Genomic DNA, 17,029 nt, shown 5'->3' with positions numbered 1-17,029 from the left:
AGAGATTACAGGCAAAGGTAAGTCAAATATTTTTAGGTTAACCTTCGCCGGCCGAGGGGGGTGCGGGTGCCGCACCCCCATAGGGTTTTTTCGCGATAGCTCCGAACACGCCGGCGATAGAGAGCTGAAACTTGGCATAGCTGACCTTTGATTCAAGCCGGATCTTTTGACACCAAACGCATTTTCGGGTCAGGTCAGGTCACCGACCTATGACGTCATAAGTGAACCTCTGCACGGTCTTCAGATGTCGCAACTTCGCAACGCCCTCACGGCCAGAGGAGCTTTCACAGGGAAATGAAACATGCAGGACCTAATATCCATTACGAGTCTCACAGCTTGTATATCTCAGATTTTCCTAAAGGTTATTTGAGGTCAGGTCATTTTCGTGACCTCGCCATTATAAGTCAAGAAGAAAAATGAAAACTGCTATTCTGGCGCCGGGAACAACCTCTAACTATCTCAAGCACACAGAATCGTGATTTGACGCCTTCCTTGCAAGGTAAGACGCGTAACTTTTGCAATGTTGACCTTGCGTGACGTCATTTATGACGTCATCAAGGTCATATTAGTTTTTCGTCAATAACTCCCGATCAAATTAGCTAGCAAGTCGGGAAAGCCACCAATGGACTCAGAAAGACCTGCCGAATCGAATGATATGCGACATGACCTCTTTCCACCAACTTCATGACCTGGGGGTGCTGACCTGACCGTGACCTGAGGTCAACACCCTAAGTTGACCTGACCCAAACACAAATTATATCATTTGACGCGCCTAAGCAAGGCAAACACGATGCTGCTAAAATCGCGGACCTTTTTGGCGAAATATTTCGCCAAAAACTGTACCGTACCTTGGAGCATTTGACCTGACCTCAGAGGTCACCGGTTGACGTAGGACCTTAAAATCGGGTATCAATCTCTGCGTCTCGTAACGGCGCACACGCTCGTTTTTTTCCGCGACGCGCCAACTCCACCATGGGCGAAACGACTAATAAGCATTTCGGCAAATAGGCATTTCGGCAAAAAGGCATGTCGGCAAATGGCATTGCGACTTTTTGACACGTCGGCAAAAAGCACATCGGCAAAATGACATTCGGCGAAATGCATTCGGCAAAATGACATTCGGCAAATCGCCTTTCAGCAATTACCACCTCGGCCGGCGCGTATATAGAAAACCAATAGGTCCGGTGAGGGTTAACCCTCGCCCGTAAACGGTGCTTTGCCACCTTCGCCCATGCAGGGGGGGGGGGTTGGTGCGACCCCCCCCTGGCGTTTGAAAACGAAGCGTCGTAGAGCTTAGCGGAAAAGACCAACGGATTGCTCTCAACGAGCTCTCGCGATTGGTGGTATATTTTTGGTCCTAGGTCAACATTTGACCTACTTATGACAGGTCAAAGGTCAAATTTTCGGAAAAATCAAACTTTTTTTCAGCTTTCCGCGCCAATTGCAGCAAAACGGTAAAAGATATCGACTTGAAACCTTCACTATCGTGATCCTTGATCAATTCTCTATCGTTTGGTGTGTATTTCGATGTCATACCTCTAAAAATGATGCGTTGGGAGCATCGGAAGTCTGCAAGGTCATTTGTGCATTGGGTCACGTCAGGCGTGTGACGTCACTGACCTGACCCTGACCCAAAATTAACTACAAGAAACAACCGACGGTGCCTGAAATGGATAGCAAATTCGAATTCAGGGCATCAAAATACCCCTAAAAGGCATACAAGTGCAAGAAGTCATTACAGGTCAACCGAGGTCACTGACCTTACCTTGACCTTTAGTGCCCTTCAAAATGTCAACAGACACTGTGCCAATGTCAAATCAGCCAGTTGTGATTCTAAAACAATCCATCAGTGCGTCAGGTCAGTCGGCATTTATACCAATGTGAAGCAATCTCCAATCTAGCGTAAATCTGGCCGGAGGTTGTTCCCTTTATGACGTCATAACTCCGTGACCTGATATGACCTTGACAAAAAAATTACCAAAAGTAGCGCAAAGGATGCTCCAAAGGGTACTGAAAATTTGAGCAGGCTATCTGAAACGGTTCGGCGTGTAGCTAAGAAAACCTCAGGGGGGTTGCACCCCCCCCCCTACATGGGCGAGGGTTAAATTGACGTGTATCTGGCTTCAGGCCGAAGGCCTGAAGCCTGATGCACAACCACTTAACCTAAAGATAATTGACTTATCATTGTCTGCAATCTATTCATGTGAGTATCTTCTTCCTTATCCACGGGTAGGCAAAAAACAGTAGGTCAGGTTAGGTAAGGTTTGGCTATGTTTTTCTTATACTTTGGTGACATGTAAGTGGGTTTCTTTACCTTTGAAAAGCGAGTCGGTCCTAAAGTTAATACTTACGGGTCACGTTAGGTTAGGTTAATTTCGGCTAATTGGCATTTCGGCAAATGGACATTTCGACTAATTGACTTTTCGGTAAATTGACATTTCGACTAATTGACACTTCGGCAAATTTACATTTCGACTAATTAGCATTTCGGCAAATTAGCATTTCGACGAATTGTCATTTCGACTAATTGACTTTTCGGCAAATGGACATTTCGGCAAATTTACATTTCGGCAAATTTACATTTCGACTAATTAGCATTTCGGCAAATTAGCATTTCGGCGAATTGACTTTTCGACAAATTGACATTTCGGCAAATTGACATTTTCGACTTATTGCACGTCGGCAAAAAGGCATGTCGGCAAATTGCATTTCGACTTTTAGCACTTCGCCCTTTTGACACGTCGGCAAAAAGACACGTCGGCAAAATGCATTCGACATATTGACATTCGGCGAATAAGCATTCGGCAAAATGCAGTTCGGCAAATTGTCCTGTAACCGCCGGAGCCAGCCGACGACATCGAGGCGAGGGTCGGAAGGTCGCGGGGCAGGTGCGACCCCGGGGGGGGGGGCGGGGGGGGGGGGACGATACGGCCGCCAGAGCCAGAGGTGCGGCGCTTGTTGTAGATATGGACTGAGCTGTGGAGCGTTCGGCTTGTCGGCTGACATGTACATTGTACAATGAATTTTGGTCATTGACCGAAGCCGTTCCGGCATTGTTTGATGTTCTAATCAGGACGGTGAAAAGGGCAAGTACTTCCAAAGCATAGCAAAGTGACTGGATTTAGCTTGTTTTCTGTGATGTTAGACTTTGCACACAATAACAAAGTTCATGTTCCCTTTGATCATACACGAGCTTATAAATAAACCAGGCTTGGGATGCCCCAGTAAAACGAAATGTCACTGCAGACAGCTGGGGAGGGCCGAAGGGGTTCCCGAATTAGGGCTCCCCCGCAGTGTATACTACGGGCTTCTGCTTTTGGAGCCGGCAATAGCAGGCGACATCAAACGGGCGCGGGCGTTAGATGCACGCGGCGATAGAGGGGATCAATGGGCCCGGTCCGAGGCCGCACTGCCGGCGGCTCCTTTAATCCTGCTGCACAGAGGGGTGCCGGGGGCTGCGGCCGGCCAGCAGCGAGAAACAAACGCCAGGAAAGTGCGCAGCGCGCGCGCAGCCGCCGCCGCGCCATATACAGCGCTGCTGCGCCGCCTGACGTCACCGGCTGCCAAGCGGCTGGCCGGAGCCGGTTCTGCCTGCTGAGCGGAGCCGGCGGCGCGCCCGACTCGTGAGCCGACCGTCGGCCCGACCATGGCGTGAGCGCGCTCCAAAGCGGTGCCGACAAAAATCAGCCGCCGCTCAGCCGGCCGCGTCACGAGCCACTATTTACGCCCGCCGGCAAAGGAGGGCCGCCGCCGCCAGCCGGCAAACCATAGCGGAGTCGGACCGATTAGACTCGCTGACAAACCTCCGCCCGACCAGCGGCGCAGTGACGTCACGGCGCTCCGCTCAGCGACGCATTAGAGCTGCATATCGTGGCGTCGATCTGCGGCAGCCCGGAGGCAGTGCTTCACTCGGCCCAATTAGTGCTTCAAACCAGACAGCGGCACGGGCAGAAGGCGCCAGAAAACGGCGCCAGGCCAGTCGAGACGGCGTTACGGGCAGGGCAGCCTTGTCATGCTTGACCCTGGCCATTAGTGATCATAGTTCAGTCCAGCTCAGTTCATCCTAGCTGAAACTGAGGTGTAGGTAAAGCCGTTTAATTTTTAAACGCTCAACCGTTTCGTGCATTTACTATCCTACATTAATGTCAACCAGTGACCAGTTGCACGCTATATTTACGGCAGCGGTATCCATGCTTCAAAGAACGGTGACCTAATAGGAAGACGAACGGTGAAGTCGCGGCTGAGTTGGCGGTGCTGGTTGGTCACGTCAGCGGCAGAGCGGCCACAGGAAGACTGGCGCCGTGACGCCGGGGTGACGGTGCGGCCGTCACGCGGCTGGATGCACCGTGCAGGTCAGCGCGGGCCGCCATGGCCGGCCGGTGCACACGGGCCGCCGCGCTCGGGCGCGCGGCCGCCGCAGCGGCGCCATCCCGCTGGCGCCGCGCCGCTAAATTGTAGGGTGTTGATGGTTGGCAGCGCGCCAGAGCGGCGCGCTTTGATCCGCCGCGCCGATGGGCCCGGGCGCATGTTATTCGCTGGCGGCCGGCTTCAAACGGCGCCGCCGCCAGAGATAAGCCGGCGGCAGCGGCGGCGGCCGGCCGGGGGGAGGGCGGAATTTGGCCGCGCGCAGCCGGGAGAGAGCGGGCAGAGGGGAGAGCGGCAGAGCGGCGGCGGAACCGGGCGGCGAGCCGGACGCGGCCCAGCTACGCACCAGCGCGGCGGGGAGGGACGGAGGGGAGACTGGCGCGGCCCGTGGGGGCGAGTGGAGTGGGGAAACGGAACGGACGGACAGCAGCGACGGCACATACGGTATGGAGCCCTGCGAGTTTGTGGTCATTCCAAAACAATATCCAGCGGGAACAAAGTAAAATATGTGCTTAATGGGGCGTCTATCCAGTAAAAGTAAGCAAAAGGAAACCTGTGGAACACTAATGGAAGTAAAAGTAAAACTCATGAAAATGAACGTATGGTGATATTGGAGGCAAAATGACTAAAATACGCTTTAGGCAAACGTCCAATTTTAAAATCTACGTGCAAGTGTCCAGCCTGATGTTTTCGAAAAGGGTCCTGCAATAAAAAGGGCAGTTTAATATTGGAACCTACCTAAGTGTGGGACCAAAACCGTGCCACTACTTAGGGCGACCACAGATCGATGCTTTGTTTCAAATTTCAATGTCCTACAAAATGTGTCATCCCACATCGCAACACAACTGAACTCACACCAAAGCACAAGATGCTCGCTCGACAACAAAGCAACGACGACAGGCATCCATCCACAAAAACACCATTCCAGAACCAACATACCTGGCATCGTCTTGTATCCGCCGAGCACCTTCATTTTCCACCACTTCAGGATCGTGGCCATTCTGTTCCTGACTCTCCGCAGGATCACATTGCACTCCGTGACACCTCCTCACTAGCACTCGGCGTCGAGCTCGCCTGCTCTTGCCGCCCCAACCGGCGCTGCTGTCCCTATTCACCACGAGCGCCGCACGCACAACCGAACCCTCCGAACGCTCTTAGATCTCTGGCGCGGACGGCGCGGCGGCGGCACGGGGGGAACACTAGCGCCGCCCTGCGGCCAGTCGGAGCGACCGGGAACCTCCGAGAGGCCGCCGGCGGCGCTCGGTCTGCGCGCCGGGCTGGAAAGGGGGGAGTGGAGAGGGACAGGGACGTAGGCATGGGACAGTTAGGAGAACCAGCACATCCGGGGCACTGCTATTCGAAAGATTTCCATTTTCCACACTAAAAAGCGTTCAAAATCATGAAGAAAGTACTTTGGTCATGTGTAAGGTCGCATCAAAGGTCAGGTCACAACTGAGATCATACCTAAAATGTCCATTCTTTCAGTGTTAGCGTTCTTGGGAATATGTACGCAAAGCTTGCGAACTCAACGCTATTTGAGCAAGAAAGTCAGGTAGCGTCTTATGACGCACGAATAACGAAGTGAACGGCATTCGAAATCGAGTTTCGACGCGGCAAAAACAAAAACCGCGTCTCTGTCGTCTGCAACCGTTACCAACCGTTCAGGTCTATGATGAGGTCATTGGAGGTCTATTGTCTGGGTTGTTCACCTAAAACCGGACCCGACCTTTGGGTCTTTGAGCTGACCTCAGAGGTCACCAGTTGGACTATACGGTTCGTGCTCTGTTGGGGGGTGACACCCCCCCCCCTCACCCTCCCCTCGCGGTATGTGACAGTATAACCTTATCATAAGGACTGGGTATATGTTTTACGCACATGTGCAAATTCAAAACTAAGGTCCCTCAGTCAGGTCGCCAGGTCGCGTCAAGTGACCTAACATCAGGAAAAGTTACGATGTTCAGCATATGCTACAATAACGAACGTTGGGCATTAGTAAAACTTTAAGCGATTGGTTAAAGTAAAATAACAGTACGTATGATACGTACGTATATCTTGAGTTATGATATCGGTGACCTAAGCTCAGATCAATTTTGTGACTTCTCCATTTGTGTGTTGATAAAGGTAAAAAATGAGCTCGGTATTTCTCTTTTGGACATAGGCGGCGGAACGAGGGGGGGGGCACCGGGGTACCGTACCCCCTTTCATTTTGGCATTTTTACATTAGCCCTATGGGCGTTGCATGGATAGAATGGGACCAAAAGTCGGCAGTGCCCCCCCCCCCCCCCTCTAATTGAAGGTGTTCCGCCGCCATTGCTTTTGGACGAGTCATACGGCTCTCAAACATCGTGTAACTGGTAAGCATATTGAAAAATGAATCGGAAAATTAAATCCCTGGTCCGCCTTTAATCGTTATACCCCTGAGATAATCAATCAAATCATGTAAGGTTACCATACTTCGACAGCTACAGGTCACTTGATTGAAACACGCTCAAGCGATGAAAGCCTTGGATGCGTTCAAGTTAACGATATTGAGCGAGATATACGCACTCACAGTATGACCTACTCCAGTCGTCATGACCTCGAAGCTTGAATTCAGATTTTAGAGTTGACCTTTTTGGGTCAAATTACTTGTATATCATTCAACATCCTCTCTACGAGAGAATGCTAAAAAAATCAGATCAAAAGTTTTTGCAGAAAAAGTATTCGGCAAAAAGTCCACTTTCGCGGTTTTTCTGGAGCATAGGTAAACCGTTTAACCCGCGCACCGACGGGGGGGCGGGTATCCGCCCCCCCCTGAGGTTTTTCGCGGATAGCGGGAAAACCGCGGCGCGTAGCGCCACGAAATTTGGTACGACTATTCTCTCATCAATTTTGCACATGGTGTGCAAGTTTGAACCTCCTAACTTTCAAGGTCAGGTCACCAGGTCACTTTGAATGACCCAACCTCAAGTCACTTTTTTGCAACTTTGTCACCGTGCCAGAGCTACAGTAGATGTCGGAGGCCTTTGAAAGTCGCAGGATGTTATTAGGTCCTTAGTAGCTACAATTTGTTTATCTCGGAATTTTGATGTCGGTGACCTAAGGTCAGGTCAATTTCGCGACCTCCCCATTATAAGTCAATAGGGGAAAAATCAACTCCCTGTTTTTACCACTAAAACGGGTCGGAATGGCCCCATATACCATTCATGACTTCATATATGATCAACCTTCACTACCTTGAGGTCTGTTTTGCTGTTGGGCAGCTGTAAGGTCATGTGACGTCATCAAAGGTCACCAGCGGTTTTTTGCCAATAACTCCGTACAGGAACAAGATACAGCCGCGCGGATGGTCTCATTGTGTTCAGCTCGTCAAGACGCATCGAATGATATACATGATGACCTCGAGGTCACGTGACCTGAGGTCAACCTTTGGCCTTGACCTTTCGAGGTCAACATATATATTATTCGATGCGGATTGACGAGAGGATCACGATGATGCCCTTAGTTTGTTCCTATCTTGACTAATTCGAAAGTTATTCGAGAAAAACTCTCTCCATATCTAGCGCCGCCATTTTGACTTTTTCGACCCCTGTGACGTCATCTTTGACCTGACCTGAAAATGACCTTAGTAAAAATTGTAGACCTTGTCCGTGCGTATCCGATGCCGTTTACCACTTGTCGCTATCTTGCTTCGTTCTCGAGATCTCAGGGGGGGCGGTCATCCGCCCCCCCCCCCCCCCCGTCGGTGCGAAGTTGGCGCAGACCCCCGTCGGTGCGCGGGTTAACCTAGGAAGTGAGACAAGCGAACACATTAGCAGTTCTGAACACCACCACCGTCCTCTAAGCAAGATCTTATTTTGACTTCTCATTCAGGCTATTTCTCTTTCGGCCACCCTCTAGCCTCTCGGATTACCCACAGCTTTCATTTCCCCCGTTAGGTACCCTAAGACCAAAGTTCTGACGGCTCCCGTTGCCCACAGGCTGACTTAGTTCTGACTTCTCCCGTTACCCACAGGCTTAAGTTTTGAGTGACCTTTCATATTACCTACCGTTCTCCTCTCAGGCTACCCACATTCCTGACCTCTCGGGTTACCCACAGCCCTGACCTCTCGGGTTACCCACAGCCCTGACCTCTCGGGTTACCTCAGTTCTGACGGCTCTCGGGTTACCTCAGTTCTGACGGCTCTCGGGTTACCCACAGTCCCGACTCCGCAGTCCGTCCGCGGCCGCCGGGCCTGTCTGTCTCTGTGACCTGCGGCGGCAGTGACCGATGTACCGAGGTGCTGGGAACGACCCGCCCTGCCGCCGGCCACCGCCCTCCCCGGGCCAAGCGGGCGCAATTATCCGTCATAACCCTTCCGACCGGCGCTCTGATAATTACCGAATCGCGGCCTAATAGCCGGCTGCGGGTGACATCAAACGGGTGCCGCCGGCCGCCGGCCGCCGGCCGCGCGGATGGCGTCCTTTGTGCAGCGCACCACTCCCAGGCGGCTCTTCATTACCGCCGCCGATCACGGAAATTAGCCGCTTCAAAGGTGCCGCCCGCCCGGCGCCGCATCAAAGGAGCCGCCCGCCGCCAGTGGCACGTGCGACGAATGGGAACAGGTGGTGTACCGTATTTGATGTCGCCGCCGGTCGTGCGATGCGGTCGTCCGTCGCCCAGGTGACGAAGGGGAGGGGCGGAGGCTGGACCACCGCCGGCGCCAGTCGACAGATGTCCGCCGATCCGCCGTGATACGTGTGTCGGGGGATGCTGGCTTCAGCTGCCGTAGTTACACGGCTCAGCAGCTGCATATACAGCAGCTGGTACACCGTACAAGGTTCAGACGACAAAAGAAAGCCACTGAAACCCTCAAAAGCAGTACAAAGTTTTTTGACCGTATGTCAAATGGTAAACCCCATTTTATTGCGGTAGCTTTAAAAGTGGGCAATCGCTTATCGATTGCAGTCGTACTTTTCCTAAGAGTACTTTTTATTCGTATATTTATTGTTCACAGGCGCATCTGGTTTCCTAAGCCAGACTAGAGTAGACTTAGACCTAAAATTTTGAAACCGTGCTGAGTACAGATATAAAAAGTAATAAAAGCACTAATTTCTAAGTTTTTTATGCGCAACAAGTATGTAAAGGGCAGGTATTGTTATAAACGGACTCAGCGACAACCGCTCTGGTGGAACTGAGGCCTGCAGACGGCACAGTTCTCTGCTTTCTTCCAATCAAATTAAGCCCTGGCCCCCTGTGTAGTAGCCGGGCCGGGCCGCGGCCGTAGCCGCTGACAGCCATCCAGTGACGTCACGATCAGCCACGAAGCTGACAGGTGACAGCACGGTGACGGCTGACGGCAGCTCAGCCGCTGACTGTAGGTACGAGTGCATCGCGCAGAGTAGGCGGCCGGTCGCGTACGGAGACTGCGCCCGCTGCCATGGCTGTGACTCGCATGCTAAGAGCAGCGGTGGCGACTGTTGGGTCCTGGCGTGTGATGGGCGTGTTGTTGATAGCCGGAATGGTCCGTCAGCCTATAGGTAAGTCATATTTTCTGCTTAGAGGGGAAAAGGGCTCAAGGATTCGACCATAATGAAAACCTAGGTAGGATGTACCGTCCTAATGACGCGTGTTTTGACTGATTATGTTTTCAAAGAGCTACAGGCCATTTTAGCAACAACCTATGTAACTTTGTTTCTATCATGGATTGGATATTCTCCAAAGCCAAAGCAATCACGCACATACATATGTACCTAGCTTCAATTTTGGCTAAAGTTGGTAACATATCCATTCCATAGGCGAATCTTTTCGAATCAAGAACCATTTGGCATTTGCATATTCTGCAGCAATGCAGTGTTCCGATAACAAAACATCGAGTTAGGTGGAAATACCGAGCGCTTTCAACCCGCGCCCGGTATGGGTCTCGGTCAACTCCATCATGGTGGGGGCGGGTCTTTTTCGGCCACATTCCATTAGCTAAGACTCAGCTAAGAAGTTTAAAAAACACCGATAGCTCTTACATCTTTTTCATGGAAGAATCCGAGCCATTTTTCGCTCAGGTTTATGTTGAGGTCATTGCAGGTCATTAAAAGTAAAATTCATCGGTAACATTTTATTTCGACATTTTTAACAAACGCATAGCTCGCGAGCCAGAAGATCTACAGCGTCGCAGAAAAGCGTATTCGATAGCTCTTCAAAAGTGCACCTATTAGGATCTGATTTGACCTTAGGTCAACCGTTCATCAGCCTAGAGAGTAGAGGCAGCGAAAACCACTAACATAGACATATTTTGCAGAAACAATGCTTCTGCAATAACTGTAAAAGGTAGTCTTTGCCAAATTGCTTTGTATTTCTCGCTCACCCTCACACACCACCGTGCGGTCCCATGGCTCGGACACGACTCCCCCTCTTCCCTATCCGGCGCGCCGGCATGGCCTCGAAACTGGGACGAACGGCCGCCGGGACCGCTCCGACGCCAGATGTGCCCCTCCGTCCACACCGGAGGGGACGGGGCAGACGGCGGCCGGCCGACGCTCCCCGCGGCGCCGAGGCGACAGCCTCCAAAACCCAACTCGCCCACTACACCTTCCCCTGATTCTCAAGAATCAACCACTGAAATTTCAACACAAACACGCACACAACCAGCCAAGCAATCCTAAGCCATTCTCTTAAACGCTCCTAATCAGCACGCATAATGTCCACGTGCCTTCCCCAATCATTTAAGAATCTTTTTTACGTGCAGCGCCCGGCATGAAGAAATGCGCTTGGCCAGGCTCACCAATTTTGTCACGGACCACAGATGCCACGAAACTACCAGCTCTCTCATTCAACCACTTGCCCTCTCCTGTCCATCAACGGCACACACAAAATCAATTGGTCACCTTAAATCAAATACACACAAAAACCACGAGCTCACAAACAATCAGACACTTATTCTAAAAAGTCCCGGCCACTGACTCACTGCCACCACACGGCCCTCCTGTGGAATTTCCATTGCAGTGCTGGCGACTGCCACCACACGGCCCTCCTGTGGAATTTCCAGTGCAGTGCCGGCGACTGCCACCACACGGCCCTCCTGTGGAATTTTCAGTGCAGTCCCGGCAACTGCCACCACACGGCCCTCCTGTGGAATTTTCAGTGCAGTCCCGGCAACTGCCACCACCTCCACAGCCCACCGGCTGCCACCACCTCCACAGCCCACCGGCTGCCACCACCTCTACAGCCCCACCGGCTGTCACTCCCACAGCCCCACCGGCTGTCACTTCCACAGCGACACCGGCTGTCACTTCCACAGCTCCACCGGCTGCCAATCCCATGCAGCCCCACCGGCTGTTACTCCCACAGCCCCACCGGCTGTCACTCCCACAGCCCCACCGGCTGTCACTTCCACAGCGACACCGGCTGTCACTTCCACAGCCACACCGGCTGTCACTTCCACAGCTCCACCGGCTGCCAATCCCATGCAGCCCCACCGGCTGTTACTCCCACAGCCCCACCGGCTGCCGCTCCTCCACAGCCCCACCGGCTGCCGCTCCTCCACAGCCCCACCGGCTGTCACCTTCACCGCTGCGAGCATCACTCGCCAGCGCACTAACTGCGAGCATCACTCGCCAACACGTTCACTGCGAGCACCACTCGCCATCACCCTCACTGCGAGCATCACTCGCCAGCGCACTCACTGCATCACTCGCCAGCACCCTCACTGCGAGCATCACTCGCCAGAGCATTGCACAGAGCGCGGCCCAGCCGCTCAGTGTCCAGTTAGTCCAGCGGCACTAGGTTCTTCTGCCGGTCGCAGTCCACCTCGCCGTATTTGCCGATCCTCCCGGCCGGCTGCATATGGGCCAGTCCAGCAGCAGCCACCGGGACAGACGAGGTGACGGGCGGGGTCCACGGCAGACGCCACGGCTCCTGGGCGACCCCTGCTTCTCACTGCCTCGACAGCTCCGTTGCAAGTCGTTGCAAACGGTGCCGATCACTGCCGCGTCACTGCACCATCGCTCTCTTCAGGCATGTTGCCGAAATAGCTTGTAAAAGGTAGTCTTTGCCAAATTGCTTTGTATTTCTCGCTCACCCTCACACACCACCGTGCGGTCCCATGGCTCGGACACGACTCCCCCTCTTCCCTATCCGGCGCGCCGGCATGGCCTCGAAACTGGGACGAACGGCCGCCGGGACCGCTCCGACGCCAGATGTGCCCCTCCGTCCACACCGGAGGGGACGGGGCAGACGGCGGCCGGCCGACGCTCCCCGCGGCGCCGAGGCGACAGCCTCCAAAACCCAACTCGCCCACTACAATAACTTTAGACCCAATCAATGTTAAATGACATTATTTCCACCATCGTGTTTATTCGTCAAGACATGTCATTGTCGACCGCTCTATAATTTAACGTAAGGCCATTTTTAACCCTCGCCCTGGCAGGGGGGGTCGATGCGACCCCCCCCCTAAGGTTTTTCGAAGATAGCGTAAAAACGGCGGCGCGCAGCGCCGCCAAATTTCGCACAGCCTATGGGGCAACCTTTTTACATCTGACCTGAAAATGTCAGGTCCGGGTGACCTTGGGTCAGGTCACCAGGTCAAAAAAAACCGGTACAAGGTCATGGTCAAATTTCAATTTTCTTTTTGCACCTGTCCAACTCACAGTTTTGGACTGATTTCCTTCAAACTTTCAGGATGTGCTAAGTTCACCGAGTTGTATAACATATAGTTCGGGTTTTTTGAGGTCACTGACCTGAGGTCAGTTAGAGGTCATTACGTCGTAATGTTAAGCCTATGGGAAAATACTAAATTCGGAAAATACTGGAGATATCCGCTTCGTTCTATCACTTTTGTGCTTTGAAACCACAGTACTTAACAGCAGGTCACTTGATGCTTCTTTGTTTGGTGTACTTATCCATGGGTCAGGTCAAATGAGGTCAACAGAGGTCAAATGACGTTTTTGCCAATAACTTGGCACACAATGACGCTAGAGCTTTGAAAATGGTATCATTGTGTTCCTGGTGATCAGCCGAATCGAATGATATGCGATATGATGCAATTTGGTTAACTTGAACTTAATTTATTAATTTAAGTTTACTTAACCCTCGCCCTGGCAGGGGGGGGGTCGATGCGACCCCCCCCCCCCCTAAGGTTTTTCGAAGATAGCGTAAAAACGGCGGCGCGCAGCGCCGCCAAATTTGGCACAGCCTATGGGGCAACCTTTTTACATATGACCTGAAAATTTCAGGTCCGGGTGACCTTGGGTCAGGTCACCAGGTCAGAAAAACCGGTACAAGGTCATGGTCAAATTTCAATTTTCTTTTTGCACCTGTCCAACTCACAGTTTTGCACTGATTTCCTTCAAACTTTCAGGATGTGCTAAGTTCACCGAGTTGTATAACATATAGTTCGGGTTTTTTGAGGTCACTGACCTGAGGTCAGTTAGAGGTCATTACGTCGTAATGTTAAGCCTATGGGAAAATACTAAATTCGGAAAATACTGGAGATATCCGCTTCGTTCTATCACTTTTGTGCTTTGAAACCACAGTACTTAACAGCAGGTCACTTGGTGCTTCTTTGTTTGGTGTATTTATCCATGGGTCAGGTCAAATGAGGTCAACTGAGGTCAAATGACGTTTTTGCAAATAACTTGGCACATAATGACGCTAGAGCTTCAAAAAGGGTATCACTGTGTTCCTGGTGATCAGCCGAATCGAATGATATGCGATATGATGCAATTTGGTTAACTTTAACTTAATTTATTAATTTAAGTTTACTTAAAATTTAAGAAAAACTTTAAGTACACTTAAGCAAGCTAAAAAGTATATCATTCGACGCGCCTTGACGTGCTGAGTTCACTGGTGCTTTTCTTTTTGCTCTATCCTAATTAGATCAAAAGTTATAAGCGAAAAACTTTTGACCTGTTTTTAGCGAAATTTCTACATTTATACCCCCCAAAACCCCCCTAAATATTGACCTAGAGCAACCAAATTTGCACAGGGACGAAAACTCCAGGGGGCCCACCTACCTACCAAATTTGGTGTTTCTAGGTGCCATAGGAGCCAATCGCGAGGGGGGGTCGCATCGACCCCCCCTGCCAGGCCGTGTTATGAAAAATGCCCTGCCAGGGCGAGTGTTAAAATTTGAGAAAAACTTTAAGTACACTTAAGAAAGCTAAAAAGTATATCATTCGACGCGCCTTGACGTGCTGAGTTCACTGGTGCTTTTCTTTTTGCTCTATCTTAATTAGATCAAGAGTTATAAGCGAAAAACTTTTGACCTGTTTTTAGCGAAATTTTTACATTTATACCCCCAAAACCCCCCTAAATATTGACCTAGAGCAACCAAATTTGCACAGGGGCGAGAACTCCTGGGGGCCCATCTACCTACCAAATTTGGTGTTTCTAGGTGCCATAGGAACCAATCGCGAGGGGGGGGGGGTCGCATCGATCCCCCCCCCCTGCCAGGCTGTGTTATGAAAAATGCCCTGCCAGGGCGAGGGTTAAAATATGATCTTGATTCAAGGTCAGTTCCTGACCGGATATGGTCATTGGTCATGCTGTAGGTATACCTACCTATCAATCATCCTTATTGTTCAGCTACACACCTTACAGATGGTTTCATCGTTTTACAATGCCTTCATTACTGGAAAACGCCAGATGACATTTTACTTGACCTGGACCTGCTGAGCTCTCAGCTGACCCAAGGTGACATGGAGTAAAATGTCCACATGCGATGAAGATAAATAAATAAGTTGTACTCAGTATCGATATACAACAAGCTGCCTAAATCCAATTTCGCGGCGCTGCGACTTGCGAGCCGTGGTTTTTATTACACACTCCTAGAAAAAAATGAGTGTGATCTAAGACGCTCCCTCCCCAAATCAGGGCGAAGACTCTCTTCCTCAATACTCAGCCTCTGGGTAGCGAAGCCACAAGCGGAAAGCGGGATTCGAAGGCTCGCCAGAGGCAGAAGGCTCGCAAAATATGTATATTTATGTTTTTGTTTCATACATATTTTTCAAAATATGTATATATTTGGGCCAGGTAAAAAGTCAATATTCATGCAACTAAATATGAAATAATTTATCAAATAATTTTGATATTTTTGGAAAGAGTGGCTAAAAAATCGTCAGCCTGGACGTCGTCGAAAATGCATTCAGTTGATCTCTAAAAGCCGCTTTCCTCAGAACACGCGTCGCTAATACAGGCAATATTTTTGTCTGACTTATAGGTTGAAAGTCATATCTCTACGAGTATAGGTCGCGTTGCATTATGTTCATCAGTTTCTTTTAATGAATTCGCCGAGGTGCTTTCGTCGCTCTAGAAGCCTATGTCAAGATTGCTCGCAAAAAGAATGATGACCTTTCTATGACCTAGCATGACGCAAAAAGTGTGGTCATTGGTTGTTATTTTCGAATTCATTCGAATTCATTCGGCCTAAAAATGATGCTTCAGAAAGAATGTGGTCTAAGGTATATGACTTCCATTTCAAATAATTTAATTTTTCGTGTCCACAACTTATTGCGGGCAAAGACCACCCGAAGAGCATTGCTAATAACTATGTGCATTGTAAAATGCGCATTCTGCAACGTGCAATACGCAACGAGCATGACTCAAGTCGATTACGAGCTTCCGCGAAATCGTTTTCGAATGACGTTCTCCACCGTCTCCCTTATTTTTTCAGACGCACGGGTAGCTGATTCCGTCCCTCCAGTATCGTCCCCCGTTGGACCGACAAACGGCACGGTCCCTGGTGCAGTCGGTAACTTCACCAGCACCCTGCCTGGTGACACGGTCCCTGGTGCAGCGAGGAATATCACCGGCACCAAGCCGTCTTCAGCTAACAGCAGCAGCTTCGGGAACACAGCCGAGGAACGGAATAGTTCTCCATTGGCCGAATCAGGTAGTACTTAGTTCTTAGCCTGCATAATTCATAATTATAATTAAATGGCACGATCCACGATGAGCCATGTTCATTTTGGGGGAGGGAGCGAGGGAGGGAGGGAAGGAGGCCGAGGAGGGAGCGGGGGAAGGAGGGGGAGGGAGGGAGGGAGAGAGGGAGAGAGAGAGAGAGGGGGAGAGAAGAGAACAGAAAGAGAGACGGAGCATGATAAGCATATTTAAGACTTAAGAGTTACTGAACTTATGTCACGATAGCTAGCTTCGGTATCAAATAAGCTGTTATCCGCATCGTATGCCTATTTTAAATGTTTTACATAAATCACACATTGATGTTTCATCTTTCAGAGCGGAGAGCAGCTCAGTCGTTGAATGGCACGTCTGCAAAGCAGTCCAACGGGACCAACGCTGAAAGTCGCGTGATTGCGATTACTGACGACGGTCTAGTTCGAGAGAAAATCCAATCGTCGAATCGATTGGCAAATGAAACGACGACGGCAAGCACAAACGAGACACAGGCCTCGACAAATGTAACAGACTTTACACTAGAACAAAAGGTAGCATCTAATGAACATTTGTTGCGAAAGTTCAAAGTAAAACTCGGTTCTAAAACAGCCTCAAACAAACAGCTTTGGAAGAAGTTGTTTGGGGGCACTGCGGCAAAGAAGAACTCTGGGCCACCGAGCAGCGCCCAGCCTTCTCGGCCGAGAAAACGTTACAGAGGCCGGACAACGATCAGACTCGGATAGATTTACCACCAATGTCAAAATCCATAATCTGTGAAATATATGACCAGCTCGCAAGGAATAAAAAATTCACCTATCG

The 17,029-nt window shown here is 50.7% G+C and overlaps 1 protein-coding gene and 1 long non-coding RNA gene across 2 annotated transcripts in view; one reads left to right on the top strand and one right to left on the bottom strand.

Annotated features, from left to right (window-relative positions):
- Nucleotides 1–5,534, bottom strand: part of LOC122379700 (protein naked cuticle homolog 1-like) — a 21,645-nt gene extending 16,111 nt beyond the window's left edge. Inside the window, exon 1 of the mRNA XM_043362101.1 lies at nt 5,305–5,534. Coding sequence (XP_043218036.1) covers nt 5,305–5,365 — 61 coding nt within the window. The 5' untranslated portion in view covers nt 5,366–5,534. The remainder of the gene's footprint in view (nt 1–5,304) is intronic.
- Nucleotides 4,773–17,029, top strand: LOC122379707. The gene is made up of 3 exons (XR_006256222.1): nt 4,773–4,809; nt 15,990–16,208; nt 16,553–17,029. It is a non-coding gene; the product is annotated as an uncharacterized LOC122379707 (long non-coding RNA).

Source organism: Amphibalanus amphitrite, unplaced genomic scaffold (genome assembly GCF_019059575.1).
Source record: "Amphibalanus amphitrite isolate SeventyFive unplaced genomic scaffold, NRLGWU_Aamphi_draft 000009F_arrow, whole genome shotgun sequence".
Lineage (NCBI taxonomy): Eukaryota > Metazoa > Arthropoda > Thecostraca > Balanomorpha > Balanidae > Amphibalanus > Amphibalanus amphitrite.
The sequence above is the reverse complement of the archived record's forward strand: the minus strand, read 5'-3'. Positions and strand labels throughout refer to the sequence as shown.